This window comes from Melospiza georgiana, chromosome Z (genome assembly GCF_028018845.1).
Source record: "Melospiza georgiana isolate bMelGeo1 chromosome Z, bMelGeo1.pri, whole genome shotgun sequence".
NCBI lineage: Eukaryota > Metazoa > Chordata > Aves > Passeriformes > Passerellidae > Melospiza > Melospiza georgiana.
The window spans coordinates 70,284,745-70,300,697 of NC_080465.1; the positions used below are offsets into that span (position 1 = coordinate 70,284,745).

The following is a 15,953-nucleotide window of genomic DNA, read 5'->3' on the forward strand; positions in this document are numbered from 1 at the left end:
AGAGATGTAAAAGACCTGCAAAGTGTGCAGGACACATTTTCAGAGCAGAAAGTGCTGGAAAATAATCAGATTGTACAGGTAGGGGACAGAGGGGAAGGGCACATTCTGACCTATTGTTAAAAATCAAATGTAATGTTAAAAGTGAAGAGCAGAAGTTTCAACACCAGGGAAAAATGGGCAAGCTATGGCAAAACTTACTTTTAGGCAGTTTTGTTACTGACTAGAGATATTTTACATATGGTTAATAACAGTATTAACAGGAAAGCTACTTGATGGGTCCTATTCTCCCTGAATTTGGTAACAAGTTGAGCTAAATGTGATTTCCAAGGAATCAACCTCTCATGAAGAGAGGGATGTATGCTTTCCCTGCTGGGCACAGCTGCCTCCCATGAGGTAATGAGTTATAAATATGAGTTATATATACACTGCAAGATGTCTGCATCTCCTCCAAATAGAAAAACTAGGTTTACACTGTCTGTTCTCCAATGCTTGTGCCAGCCCACAAAACGCTCACCAGGGAATTTTAAAATGCAGACATTAAAGAAAAATACTCTTGACCAAAATGGTACGGGTTTAACAGAATGTCTGTCACAGCCCCAGAATAGCCCTGCATGTTTGGCAGCCTGCCCTGAGCTGTGCCGAGCTGGCACTGTCACCTCAAACACAGCAATCCTTGTGCACTTCATCCTGAAACAGCCAAGCTGCTAACAGCTCCACTCTTAAGCGAGGTGTGAGTGTGGAGCCGCAGTGATTCACACCCCACCAGCCCCCAGGGACACCAACCAGCATCTTTAATGGCAGGGTGGCCCCCAGGTGCCCCCAGATGGAGCCTGCCCACTTATTGACCAGCTCTGGCTCTGTGCCACCCAGGTGCCCCAGATGGAGCCTGCCCACTCACCGAACAGCTTTGACTCTGTGCCACCCAGGTGCCCCAGATGGAGCCTGCCCACTCACCGAACAGCTTTGACTCTGTGCCACCGGCCGTCGCTGAAAGAGCCGTTCACTGTGATGGAGGCAACGCCGCTGCCCAAATTGTAGCTACAGTTAAAAAAAAATTGAAATGTTACTGCCTTCCTTGAAAGGACCTGCTCAGGCATCCTTACTCCCTTTTGGCTCAGATTCTGGGGCAAGCAGTGGAGTCCCAGCACAGCAGTGCTCTTATTTTGTAAAGTCAGTCTCATGGACAAGCAGGAGAACTCCCTGAGTCAGAGTGGGTGCCATCACCACCTTCCCATGGGAGCAGGATGAGAGCCTCTGCATGGCCATTCTTCCTCAAAGCAGGGGACTATGAAGGTCAGTGATCTACAGTTTCAAATATGGCAAATAAATAAATTTCTGCAAGACCAAATAAGCATGCAACCCATAACTGATCTACAAACCGTCTGGAATATAGGGAAGGTTGAGACCTGTGATGTTAGAAAAGATGAAGTCTAATAAATGCAGCTGCTTCAGCTTGCCACTCTAATTATTTCTTTGTGCTTGCTTCTACTAAAATAACTCTGCAGATATAATGTCCCCATCATGTTTACACTTCAGGCATCTTAATTTCTGGGTCCCTGAAGCTTGGGCCAACCTTAACAAAAGAGAAGTAGCTGCTACAGCACAGTGAGCTATTGAGTGCTCCGGATGAGCTAGCTGCTGCTGGACTTCAGCCTGTACAAAGCAGGAGGGATTAAAGCCAACATCACCATCTCTCCAAAAAAGACTGAACATGGAATGAATTCATGGCCAGGCTGAGGTTCTGAAGAACAGCACATTAAACTGTGAGCTGTCCAGTGCAAACCGGTTACCCTAAATTTGTGTCCTCCCAGGGGTTTAAGTGAGTCTCAGGCAAGCACCCCCTTTTACCCAGGATGCAGACACCAGTCTAAGTCAAAAACAGCAAGAGGACTTGAGTGTTCAGGACTGCGTCAAAATGTTAGACCTTTGATAACAGAAATGAGATTCATATTCCTTATGAATCCCACTACAACAGCTATCTTCCTACAACAGCGAAGTAACCCTTGACAGAAGCAGGGAGCAACAGAAAGAATTTCTAGCAGCAAGTACACTGTACAGGGAATAAGGGCATAGAAAATGGGAAAGTAGAAGTGTGGTTTGGATTTCAAATTGGATCAGAACACAGACATCTAAACTTGAACTGCAGGAAAATTCTTCAGACAAATTCACAGCCCTGATAGTCTCTTGACTTCACCTCTCAAAAGATGAAAATCTAGCATGAGGATCAAGCTTTCAGAATTTTTTTTTCTGCATTTGTCCTTTCACTATCTCCTCTGATACTCCCCTTCAGTAAGCAGTTATTGCTTATGAGGGTTTTATTTTGGTAGATTAATTTTTCACCTTCCTAAATGAATGTGGAATGTACAAATATTTCAGTAAAATTCAGCTGGTTTGGACTAAAGCTTTTGACTATCTCTGAGGAAGAGCAGCAACCTAATAAAAATTGCAGAGCAGCAACCTAATAAAAATTGCACTGTGTTTTGGAAACAGAACAGAGTGGCCACTTAGTATCATGCATGCAGTCCTTTCCAAAGACATTTAAACAACACACCACTTCTGCAGAGTCAGTTCCTTGTTTATAAATCAATGAGGAAACTAAGAGTTTTTGCCAAGTTAGCCACTGTTAAATCACATTTTTAAAAAAGCTTTAAAAGAAATTAATTTAAATAGAAATGTGCAACTTATCTATACATTCATGGTAGCAAAGAGCAGCCAGTTAAGTAAAGTAAAAAAAAAAAAAAAATAGCTTAAATAATACTCTCTGCCACATGATCAGTGGTATCTCACAACAATCCATGACAGTGATGGCATCTGTGATTTGCTGTTTCAGTGTTTGTCTAACACAACCTAAAGGAGCACCATGAGGAAACACAAGCCTTTCAAAACACAGGACTCCCAAAAAAGCATCATGCAAAAACTTGCACAGGGTGTGCCTGAGTGACTGCCAGGGAGAAAGAGATGCTGGAGCAAGACCCCAGCATTTCCCAACACTCCCCAGTTTCACCATTTTGGCAGTGGTATTACTGCTTAATTAATGATTCTGTGGATGGTGGCAGAAGCAAGGTGTGGTGTGTGTCACAGGGCAGGATATCTGGGGGTTTGAGGTGGTGGAAGCCCTGGTCCTGTGTGCACTGTCTGGCAAAGGGTGAGCCCACAGTGAGCAGTGGCACCACCAAAGTTTATCTTTGACCCCTGCCAGCCTGGGTATGTGGGGGGTTTACCAAGAGTATTCACCCCCTCATAAGAAGGCTTTCAGAAAATCACTATAACGCCCTGATATCTGAAAAATTGGGAAGGAGGAGTGATGCAAATCTTGCAGCACATGACCTCTTCAACTTACATCCTCTCCCAGACAGAAGATGGGACCCATCATTGAACAAAACTTTGAGGATGAGATTGTCTCACACTGTGCCAAGGGACAAGTGCACTGTATGTGTTGTAGCAACTCCTTTGAGCCCTGTGTGTTACACAAACAAGGGAAAGAAAAGCTCACCTGAATATTAATGCTCCCTCCTGAAGGCCTAGAGAGATGAAATCACTGTTGGGTCGCATGGGACTGTTTCCCCTCCACATCAAAAGGCCTTCCTTCATTGTGGTTTTAAACCTCATGAACACGTTCGTTCTTGTTCCTGATACCCTGTTTAATGTAAAAGGAGGAAATAATAGTAAAAAATTAAATTGTGCCAGTCTTCTTTCAAAAAAACATAAAAGCTTATGCAGTATTTAGTCTCTGCTGGTCTGGTGGGTTACTCTCCTGCAACTCATTTACATGCTGATCTGTGAAGGATTCTGGCTCACATCCTCATTTCCATCATTTCAGAGCATGGGAATTTAACTCATCTCTCTACACAATAGCTGCTAGGTTATTCCATATAATTAAGAGAAAATCCTTTTAGTCCTCTAGCCTAGTGTGAAATCCAGCCCAAAAAGCAGATTTTGAGAATGCCCAGTAGATGTGATGCCCTCAGAAGCCAGAGGAAGGAGCATTAGAAGGGCAAATCAGTAAGTCCCAGTAGGTGGAAGGTGAGGGCACAGGTGAACCCTTCTCTACTCGGTGCCTGAAATAAAGGTAGATGGAGGAATCTGTTGAAAGAAGCCAACATTTGTGGGAATGTGGGGATGTTCTAGGGTACAAAGCAGTCCAAAAAGTAACCTTGAGGATCTAAATGTTAGGCTAAAGCAGGAGTTAAAAAGGAGTTAAGGTCCTTAGTCTCTTTTGAAACACAAGCCCTGTATGGCTGTTCTTTGCCCTCAGGGAAAAACCAGTCCCTCTCTGTGCCAGACATAGGTGTGCTATTTCTTGACAGGCTGCAAGATGCTCAAGTATAATAAACAAAGCCACAAGGATATGCACTTAAAATGTATTTTTCCCTGAAATGTAAAAATATGGCAGAAATACAGTTAGAAATATTGTAAGTATGGCTTAAAACATGTACTACTCTCTCACACATAAGGCTCCTAACATTATAACACTTAAGAAACAGAATATTTAGGTCCACGGGAGATACATTACCTTTTCAGGATATCTGGATTATCATATGTGAGGTAACTGCGACCAATAAATTGTGGGATTTCAATTGCTTCTGTAATGGCTGAGAAGTAAATACAACAAAATGAAGATAAGTGTCAGATAGCTGACTTGGAAATGGAAGGAAAAAAGAGACACGACTCTTTTACTGATTTACTGCTGCAGTGGCAGGTACCTACCAGTGGCACAGAACTGAGCTGAACCCACACTTCTCTGCAAACAGGCACTGCCAGATTTTGCCCAAATGTAAGGGCAGCAGTTAAGGGAGTTTAAATGGCTGACAGTCCCTCTGCTTACAGCCTCCATGTCAGGAGCCTAATGTATTGCTCCACTACAAATGTTAGTGCAGAAAATTACGAAGCATTGGGAAAGCATTGCAAATTTTCTCTTTACCCCCATTTCCACATGTCTTCATTCTCTGTGTGCTCCAACACTCCCTCTTGCCAGACTGCGCATTAACCACCTTTGTTTATAGGCTGAGAAACTCCTCCCCAGCTGCACCACATGCAGAGCACATTAGGGACCTCTCACCCTGCCAAGGGAGGCTGAGGCAGCACACACAACCTGTGAACTGCTCTCTGTTTTCTGTTTCAGTGTCTGTGACTGCCCTGAGTGACTGCTGCCTGCCCAGAGCTCAGCGCTGGTGTGCAGTGTGGGGGGCAGGCTGTCTCAGGGAGGAGGCACAGAGCCCCACACCACTTTAGTCCATTGAAAACAGCTGGGACTGTGCTAAAGGCTGCATGGCCGAGGCTGTGGAGCCCTTTGGTGCACTCAACACTGCAGTGCAGCCTTGGGGGTCTTTTTCTGTGTCCCCCATACAGCATTTCTCTAGGGACAGCCCCAGGTGCCCCTGTGGTGTATGGCTGGGACAGTGGCAAACACTGCAGCCAGAACTGGAGTGGGCGCACTGCTGCCCACAGAGAAGACTTTGGCAAAATAATTCAGCTGTGTGACATAAACCACAGAACATCCCTGATACAGAGCCCTTCACCAGGCTGTGAGCACCGGCCCAAACAGATTTTTTTGTTGAGTGAACATCCTACAGTTTGTTGCTGATCTCCCACAACTGACTGCTGCATTGCATTAATATAAGCCAGTTGTATCAATTACTTAAAATAGGTGCCTTCATCCTATTTTCTTACTGAGGAATAATCCCTTCAACCCACAGCTAATCCCATCTATATAAATTTCAAGCTTTCCAGGGCAAGGGTCTGGCTGGGCTTTCAGAGCTCAGTGTGACACAGATATGCAACAATTGGTGTGTCTGGCAGCCAGCAACAGTAATATGAAATTTAGCTCTAGGTGCCAAGACTGATAATTTTAGATAGTGATGAATGACTGTTTTCATCCATAGTGAAATCAGGAAAGCTGCCTAATGTGTCTAAAGAAACCACCACAGGCCATGTCCAGCCTGCAGTCTGCCAATGGCATTGGAAGATTGCAGAAAGTTGTGTTACACTGGCCAAACATTCCTCGCCAGGTCTGACACTTCCTGCACTGGACACCCTCTGATGGCAGCAGAGCATGAAAGGAGCCCTTGTTCCCCCTCCACATCCTGCACTGGAGCCCCACTGCTCTTGCCTTCGGCAGGGAGAGGTGTCCATGCCATGCAGCCACCTTTGCCTGTGCCAGAGTACTCTGATTTCCTCTAGAGAGCTTAATGGGCATTTACCTCTGCTTGCTCTTCGTTTGTTTCTCTGAATCTGAGTGCAGAAAAACAAGCAAATTTTAGCAGTGCCCTTGATGCAGCCAGGATCTTGGCAGCTGCAAGGGAGCAGAGCCAGTAAGGAGATCTAGGACTACACACCTTCATTCTTTGCTCATCATGATTCAGCAGACCAGCACCAAAATCATGCCAAGCAGGAGTGAGCTCTGGACTGCAGGGCAGCCTCAAGTCACACCACAAAACCCTCAGCCAGCTACCTGGCCCTCTGCTCTGCAAATACAGGGACAGCTCTATAGCCACTGTTCTGAGCTTGGCAAATGTGTTGGGTGAAGTTTGAAATATCAACAGCATGATGTTTAAGGAAGTACTATATAACCTTAGAAAATATTTTGGCTTAATGACAGAAACTTGACAGGCTCAATGGAAACCCAGCATCCAGACAAACACACAATGACAGAGCAGTTTTCACACAATTTGGAGTACTTACTGTTCAGGCAGTAACTTCCACACTCTGCAGTGAGTCAGCACAAAACAAAACAAGAACATTCTGGGTTTATTATTCTAAAGCATAAACATTTCTTTTAGCCCAATTTCATATCCACTTTTCTACACATGTGTAATTTTCCACCTACCATTTGCATAAGTGGCTACAATCACCTGTGAAGGTAGTACTATTTTCATAACTGGTTTGCTCCAAGTATCTCTATTTGTCTGCTCAAAACACACAAAGGGACAGACAGGTGGGACCAGCAGCAAGTCCTTCTGCTACTCCTGTTTCTCAAATCTCAGTGACTCACCAGATTTTACCCAGGGATCAGCTCTAGCCAAGAGAAAACAAGAGTTTGCTGTTCTATTCTATCTTACAGTTAAAGTATAAAAATATCTTTAGCACTCCCCCAGCTTGGACAGAAGATATAAAACTTAGCAATGCCAGCAAAAACTCTATTGAATTTTCAGCTAATGATCCATTACATTATAAATCAATATCTCATATACTTCATACAAGCAGTACTTGAGTTTTTAAGTGGTGTATAACTTTGAACAATGAGGTGAGCTCCATCAAAAGCACTTTGTTTTTTAGGGTTTTTACAACAGCCTACCACCAAGAAGGATGGAGACAGCACCTTCACCTCACATACCTTCTGAGTGCACTAACCAAAGCCCTGTTGTGAAACAGAAGCGACAAAGATACGCATCTCACCTTAACAATATCTACATCCCAACAAAGACACAGGTAAGGATTATTTTGAGGAATCTCTTTCCGGTGGTTCTTATCAAGGCTGAGGTTCAGGAGCAACTCCATGCTCTATGCACATCTATCAGAAAAACTTTCAATTTTTTTGGGGTGGCTGAAGTTGCACAAGTGCAGAGAGGTTGAGCTGCACCTGAATAGGAGCCACAGATATCAGGAACAGAAACCAGCTGGCTCATGCTTTTGGACACCGTTAAAAATGAATAAAGATTGGATTCACATCGGCAGCAGCACCCAGCATCTGGCTAAGTAATAGGCAAAAGTGCTTCAGACTGTCTCTGAAAGCCTGGACATGCACTGAGGTGACAGCAGGGAGGACATGCCGGCCAAGTGGCACCACTGCTGATAGCACGAGGTCAGACACTGTTCCCTGGGCTCAGCACAGGCCAGGAGCTGAGCAGGGGTGGGGAGCTGCAGCCCCAGCACTGCCCACCAAACAGGCAGGCAGTCACACACCCGGCTGCAAAGCATTCCCGTGAATGACTGCCCTGGGACACGTGTTGGTACTGCTGCAGATATCATCTTGAAGTCAGGAATTTAGCACCCTACACATACCTAGAAAGTCAAAATCCCAATTCTCCTGCACCTCTACAAAAAAGCCAGTGTAAATGATGTTGTTTCAGCTCTTAGTTAGACCACAACAACGTAAGCAAAGCGGTTTCTCGCATTGCATTTTATTTTAATGCTTTTGTTCTAAGATATTGTCTGTTTTGAAAAAAAAGCCAATATATTCATTGCAATTTAACCAAAACCACTACATTTAACTTTGAAGTTTATGACTGTGAGAAATGAGGCAGTGGGTGAGGATAATAATGTCAGCCAGCTCTTTTGAACCAAGTTTACTGTTACGTTACAAAACCTCCCCTCAGGAATTTTTTTAAGATCAAGCTTGACAGAAGTGAAACGACTCCATCTAGTGGAATAACCCAAAGCACAGTTTTTAAACACTTTTCTTGCAATCTTATCCCTTTCCTGAATCTAGGGTTTAAATTAATACAGTGGCTCCGAAGAAATGTGCACGTGGATGAGTTTTCTCCTTGGTGGTCTCCTTTGCCCCGCCAAGGCAGGATCTGGGCAGATGGTGCAATCCCTCCATCAGAGCAGTCAGTGCCTAGAACAGGGGCAGGCCCTTCTGTGTGTGAGAACAGCGCTTGCTGTCAGCTGTATGGCGGATAAAATTACAAGGGTTATCCATGCTCATGCTTCAGGATGTAACATAACTGCTGGCTGGAGGACCCTGGCAGGAATTCCCCCTTTGCACAGCACTGCACAATGTGGGATGTGTACCAAGTGTGTGTGTTCACTGTTGTTTACCACAAGCAACCAGATACCAGGTTGCTATCTATGGATCCTAGCCCCGTGCTGGGATAACAGTTACCACATTCCTAAATAACAAAACAAATTCTTCCCTAGATACATGGAAAATGCACAGATAATAGGGGTGCTCTGGCCTCCAGGGTTTCTATTTAAAGGCATGTGTACAGCAGCAGTTGCAGGCGCTAAATCTTCCTTATTTTTGTGATCAGCTCCTGACCCCTGGGTTGATATCCAGCCCTTGTTACCTTTTTGGCAGTGCTGCCCATCGAAGCCCAGGGGACAGTCACACTCGTAGCTGTCCTTCTTGGGAACACAGGTGCCTCCATTGGCACACGGTGAGGTCACACAGGGGTGGGCAGCATTTATCAGGTTGATTCCAAAACTGAAATCCTGTTTCACATCAATTGTCCGGTCATTCAAGATAATCTATATGTTAAAAAAAAAAAAAAAAAAAAAAAAAAAGGTGTGAAAAGACAATGTTAAAACTTCCAAATCCTGAGTATCCTACTGCTAGTTAGATGACTCCTCTGAAAGACTTCGTTGAAATGTAACTCTCAAAGCTTGGCCAAATCCTATTCTTGTGTGTTTTCCAGCTGCAGAGGTCCAACTCATACTTTTGCTCCTCCTGATGCCCTGGAGAATAATCTCTTTTGTGTCCTGTGAAACAGCCTCAGGCAAACCCTATAAGGGGTGAAGCTGTGTGGAATTTTCAGGCCCTTGCCTGAACACTGGTGCAATACTGCTTGTAGCTGAACTGTGAGCTGGGATGGTAAAATTAGATGAGTGCTGCTGAAGAAAAGCATTTCTGAAATCAGAAAACCCCCCAGGAGATGAGTGTTGACAACAGAAATACTAAACAGAACAGCTTGTTTTTCACATTTTCTATTGCTTTCTAGTATCTCATCTTGCCTGAAAGAAGCTAGAGTTAAGATGAATGGAAAACATAAATAATGACTTCACAAAACTGTTTGTATATAAATGGAAGAGAACTGCTAAATGCTGGGATTTTTCCAATATGTCAGCAGCATATGTTCTCCAAAATAAACCAACATTTGTATATCTCAGCTGACATCTCAGCAAGAGAGATTGCATGCAGGCACAGCATCTGATCTCAGCTACATCAAAATAAGTACATCTTTACAAACAATAGATTTTAAAGCCAGGACTGAGAAAGGTAATAGCTGCTCTGGCTCTTGATAACCTGGACAATGCACCTTAAGGGATCCAGACCAGAGAAGAGGTTACATAAAGCACCACACAACTCTAACAGCAGAAAAAATATCCAGTCCTGTCATGTAATGAACCAGGGAAACCTCCATTATATTTTCAGCTTCTTTCCAAATTTTGTTGCAGAGGTTAACAAGCCTCCACTCATAAAAACACATCTTTTGTTTTAAACTTCTATTCAGTTTTCAGCCCTTGTCTCTCATAATGTCTTTTTCTGCATAATTCAATGACCATGTATCCAAAGAAATCTCATCCTTATCTAGAAACTAGAAAACCACAATAAAGTCACTTCTCAGACTTATCTAACTAAACTAAACGTATTGTGATCTTAGGTCTTTCTATGCACAGCATATTTTCCAGTACTTGGTGATGTTTGTAGCTCTGTTTCTGTATAGTTTTCCAAAATCCTACCATGTGTAAAGAAGGCAACCAAATGTTCCCAGTGCCCAAAAGCCAGGCAGTACTTTTCCTTGACATCCCATTCATGCCTCTGAGAATACAAATCCACCTCACTAACTACATCATAGAGATAAAGGCTCACACTCTGCATTTCCCAATACTTATCAGTGCCTTTATTGTACGGCCCCTCACCTTGTAATTGTAAACTCTGTTAATTGCTCCCAGGCTCTCTATCTTGCATCCCAAAATACATTGTGTTTAGTCAAGTCTACCTTCCCAATGATCTTCACGTGTCTGACCTGTTCCTATCACTATTACTCACTCCCTCAGTTTTCCTGAACTTCGTGCTTTCTGCTGGACAGCTGACAAAGGCAGTAAAAAGTGTCAGACTGAGTGACTGAACCATTTACACTGAACTACAATTATTTTTCTATCCTGGAGCAATTGTTAACTGTAGAGATTTAAATTATTATTTTTTTTTAATCCCTATGTTTAAAATTGTGGGTTTATTTGTTATTTCTTTGCACTAATCTGATGCAATTCACTCCTCTAACACTGTGAGGATTCAGGGCCAACCTTTCAACTTTATCCAATTATTTTAGGTATGTTTAGAAAGAAAAATGTAAGTTCAGTTTGCACTTTCATTTGATTATTTACTAGGCCTTTACAAACTGCACTCATGCTGAGGTGACCACATGGGAACATCATCCCTAAGGTCTGCTAACAATGGAAAACATCTCCTCCATTCATGTGCCTCATATAAAATTGTAAGAGGGGAAAGCAGTATGGTGCTCATCTCCATGGTGGTGTAAGAATGCACTAGGCAGACTTTTCACTGTGAAATAATCATTTAACCACTTCATGGTGGGCTCCTGAGGAGAAATCCTTGATTATTTTGAATATTGCCAGTTGAATAATGGCAGGTTTGCATAAAAAGCATGCATGGATACAACGGAAATAAATGCCCACAGTGTGTTTCTCTGGGCACACACCTTCTGGATGCTCCCACTGAAGGGTCTGAGGATCCCAGAGTTCTTCTTCACATCATCATAATTAGGGACTCCACCAATGAATATTTCAGAGCTGCATTTAATCTGTGTAAAAGCCCCCTGCAAGAAACATAGAATAGAATTTTATTAGAATAGCTTCTATATTAGAAATGCTTCTATCTTCAGATTAGCCCACGTGAGTTGTCATATAGCTTATTTCAATGCCTCTTCTTTGTACAATCAAGAAAGCCACTGTGGAATACTCTTGACAGACTTTACACTATCCCTGTCAGAAGTAGCTGAAAAATCTCAAGTATTTCAAAATGGCAATACTGAAGGAAGAAAGAAAGGAAAATGACTCATTGTGTTTTCTGACTACACATCTAGCTATATTTGCAAAGACTTGAGGTACACTGATGTAAATCTGTAACCAGAATTGGATTCATAAAGCTAAAATCAGAGCAAAGTTCATGCAGAGACTCATTCAGTATTTCCAACATCTAAGTGATAACCTACTGGAAGATAATGGGCTAAATTAAAGAGACATTGAGTTTGCATCAATTACCAGAAGCAGCTGCTCAGGATACCTGATGGGAATATTCAGGGTCCTGGAGTTAATGGGAAGACATTTAACAGCTAAATACAGAATAACTGTGTAACTCCAGTCCTGCAGGAGCTTCTGTGCCTTCATGGTTCCCAGTCACCCTCCTCCTGGAGCATTGCAATACAGCACTTAAGAGAAAAAAATTGGGAGTGTTCACCTTAACTCATCTATCTAAAGAAATCTTGAGTGCTCCAGCCTAATGTTTCTCACTCAATTTGTTTCCTGACAGACAACGGGAATTTCAATTTGTTTAAATTTTTGAAGAGAAGTCAAAGTTTTGGTAAAAAAGTTTACCAGTTTTCTGAAAAGCCTGCTATGGGATTTTTCTGCTATGGGATTTTTTTGCTACGGGATCTGGAGTCTGGTTTTCTGTCTGCACTCTCCACTAGGTAAAAGACACTTCCCAAGCAGGTCTAGCCTTGGCTTTTATCAAGACAGAAAATGTATCTCTGTGCCGGCATTTAAGTGCTTAGAGTGAATATCCTGCTTGGTACAAGTACAGTTTCACTTTATCACAAATTTGACTCACAATGATCACTTGGTGAGTGAAGAACAAAAAGCAAGTCATCAACTGTCTAACTGCTCCAGCACTTACTCTGGCCTGCAAATTACTTTAGCAAGAAGAAGACAAAGAAACAATTCTCTTCAGGCCTACCTTTCCAGGACAGCATTCAGCAAGAGGTAAAAAAAGACTGGGCACATACTTTTCAGCACGATACTTCCCAAATTACATCTCTCACAGTGCACACATTGCTAACAGATTTAGCCACAACAAGAGCCAACAGAAGAACCTCAGGAGGATATATGAGCCAGAATGAAAATGCGAGTCCAGTTCCGTGTCAGGAGCAGGCACAGTCGGGTTCCACTGAGATCCCTGCCTTTATGGGTGTCCTTGCCCTCAGAGGGAAGACCTTACGCACAAATTCCCAACTCTGGGCCTAAGAAAATGTTACCCTAAAGTGTACACTGTTTTAAGCTAGTAAGAGCTTTGAGAGCAACTGTGCAGTCTACCATGCAATCACTTTACAGTCCAAGAGCTGCCTTCAGGACAAGTCTGCCAGGAGCTCACCTCTGCCATCCCTTCCACTGGCCTCTGTGTGTCCACCTGCAGGATCCCATTCTTGGCCGTGCGAGACACTCGCAGCTCATGCCACTGGCCCAGGCTGACAGGCTCCTCACTCCTGTTTTAAGGGCAAGAAAATTTTCAAGCATGTAACACTGCGCCTTTCTGATACTCTGCAATGTTAAAAAGTCAAGTCCTCCGGGATGATTTTCTAAATAAAAAAGAAATATCAGCCACTGTGATTCTTCCCTTATAAGGAAGTAACAATCTTCTGAGCCCCATCAGCAAAGACCATATATCTAGAGCAAATAACAAGCACTCTAGTTTTATTTATAAATGAAACACTATCACCAGCACACACTTTAGCCACCTCTGTGCTAGTTTATCTGCTCAGTCATTTATAATACATAAAAATGAGTTTTTGTCTCAGCTGTACATCCTCAATTCACTAAAAGCTTCCCACTTAATGGTTGGTCTAGCCCCACATTCTTCATCCTCTTTTAAAACAGAACTACTTTGTGTTGGCTTATCAGCTCTATTTATGCATCCTGCTACATTGACATTGACACACACACACGTGCAGCCCGGATGCTGTACATAGAAGGGAAGTAATTAAAAAATTATCCTAATGATGTGATGAGATCTTCGCCAGGAACAATAATCCCCAGTTGTGCAACATATTCACCAGTCTCAAAGGAAGCATTTTTAAGCAGTTCTTACAATCTTTACTGGCACAGCACTAATATGAATAGCAGCCTGTATGAAGGGCAAAACCACATTCCCCTTCACAAGTTCTATAGATCTTTGTATCTTGTTTTCAAATGCCATTTTACTACACTGGTTAAAACATTTTATGTCTAAATGAGATGTAGCACTTTCCTCCAGGAGGACTGGAAACTTGTGTTTGATTTACTGACCAAGCTGGAAAAATCAGAACTGTGTTACCTCAGACCCCTAAGATTTCCTAGCTTCAGTAAAAAAATACATAATTTCTGGGGATGAAATAATGTTTTGTATTTTCAGAACACTTGCATTTCAAAACAAAACAAAACAAAAAAGTATTTTGAAATTAAAAACATGGAAAAAATTGTAATCTGGAATAGCGAGTCAATAGTGGTTCAAATGCTGATTAAAAAACTTATATAATTTTGAAAATGTGAAAGCAATATTTTCTTTTTTTTCTTAACAATCAACATCAGTTTTGAAACATTTCTGTTGTGGGTTTTTTTTTCTGATCCTTCAAGTTTTCCTAAAGCTCATTTTTGTCTATTCTAATGATGCTGGCAGTATTACTTGCATTTCTGAATGATACTTGGTTCACAAAACCTCCACTAAAAATATTATCAAGCAATGCCAGTCACTCGTCCTCCTTCTTATGTAGCACCATGGAGGGTTTAACTGTCTTGGGTAAATCAACAGCTAAGGAAATCTAATCACCTTGAAGAAGTCAACATACACATATAAAGGAATCAGATAGGTTTGGCTACATAGTAAGTGGCCATACAGACATTATCTCCTCTGCTGCTTAGGTCTCATCCTGCTGACCCTCCTGCTTTCCTAGATTTAATTACAATCAGGGATGATTAGGCCTTGCAGAGTCATCACTTCAGAGCTGCAAGCTCTTTTGTGGAATCATGAGCTTTTTGAAACCAGCATGAGTTTGGTAACACTTTCTTGTGATGTTTGAACACTCCTGGCTCTTCATGTGCTGTGGGGTTACTTTTTCCCATGTAAACCGAAGCTTAAAAAATATATCAGATCATAAGATCTTGATGCTGCTTGGCCAAGGGAACTCCCAACAGCTTCTCCTCTGAGACATTTCAGCGCTCAGGTTCTGCATGCCTTCTGCCTGTGGAGCCCCCAGAGCACACTGTGCTCCTTCCATCTATCAGGAAATCACAACCTTCACCAGCATCAGCTCTCCTACTGCTGCAGCTGACATACACAAATAGGCTTGCCTCATCCTAATTATAAAGTTATTATGGCTGTGTTCTGATTATCATACAAAATCTAACAGCCTGGAGGTCCTATGGCAGAGGTATCAGGATGACCAGAGGTATACCCCTGTTACAGACACAGTGTAGGCATGACACAGTATAATTAAGATAGACTTTTAAGTAAGTAGACATCGACCAGGCAGGCATGAAAAACAGGGAATCTATTTGTCGTATTTAATCACTGACAGAGCTGATGACAGGGTGCGAGTCGCACATTTTATCTAGAAAAAGAGCTAACAGGACAGCCTGACAACTTTCACTGAATCCTGATGGTCTCCTGAGTCTCATCCATTCCTCAGCTACCTCACCACACTCTTTTCCTCCAGTGCATGTAGCTCAGGCAGTAGCTGCCATCCAGCTTGCTGTTCTGCTTTCCAGCAGAAAGGGGCAGTTTCTACTCCCAGGCATATGCTTGTGGCTCTCTCTACATTTCATAACACTACATATCAGTTAAAATTTAGTACAAGGTGTTTTGAAGTGCTACAATATTCTTGGAAGCAAAAAATTCTACTGTAATATTTTATGGTTGCCAGTAACAGGAATTAGAAGGCTGCAATCACTAAAGATTGAAGGCTGCTGTAAGAAGGGCTATTCTGAGTTGGAGAAAAGGTCTCCAAAATTAGCTATTTCTGCCACTTTTCAGCAAGTGAATGGAATAGGGCAAGTATGAAGTGATTCTCCCCTTGATATATCCTCTCAGCTTCTGGCAACTTGTCATTTAGCAATTTCCTGAGTCAAAGGCTGCATCCGTACGACTGTGTTTGATCTCCCTCAATGGAGCTTTCTTCAAATTTCTCCAATTTTTTTTAACCTATTTATAGTTTTGGCATCTGTAACTTGCTGTGACGATTAGTTTCCACAACTTATTTATGGACTCCTCTGAAGAAAAAAACCAAACAAACCCCAAACCC

The 15,953-nt window shown here is 42.5% G+C and overlaps 1 protein-coding gene across 2 annotated transcripts in view; it reads right to left on the reverse strand.

The window, feature by feature from the left end:
- Nucleotides 1-15,953, reverse strand: part of EGFLAM (EGF like, fibronectin type III and laminin G domains) — a 75,813-nt gene that overhangs the window by 1,303 nt on the left and 58,557 nt on the right. For both annotated transcript variants that reach the window (XM_058043878.1, XM_058043877.1), the window contains exons 16-22: nucleotides 13,052-13,163; nucleotides 11,382-11,498; nucleotides 9,009-9,189; nucleotides 6,682-6,705; nucleotides 4,514-4,592; nucleotides 3,494-3,637; nucleotides 955-1,038 (exon numbers count right to left, since the gene is read on the reverse strand). In XM_058043878.1, the coding sequence (XP_057899861.1) occupies nucleotides 955-1,038; nucleotides 3,494-3,637; nucleotides 4,514-4,592; nucleotides 6,682-6,705; nucleotides 9,009-9,189; nucleotides 11,382-11,498; nucleotides 13,052-13,163 (741 nt within the window). The remainder of the gene's footprint in view (nucleotides 1-954; nucleotides 1,039-3,493; nucleotides 3,638-4,513; nucleotides 4,593-6,681; nucleotides 6,706-9,008; nucleotides 9,190-11,381; nucleotides 11,499-13,051; nucleotides 13,164-15,953) is intronic.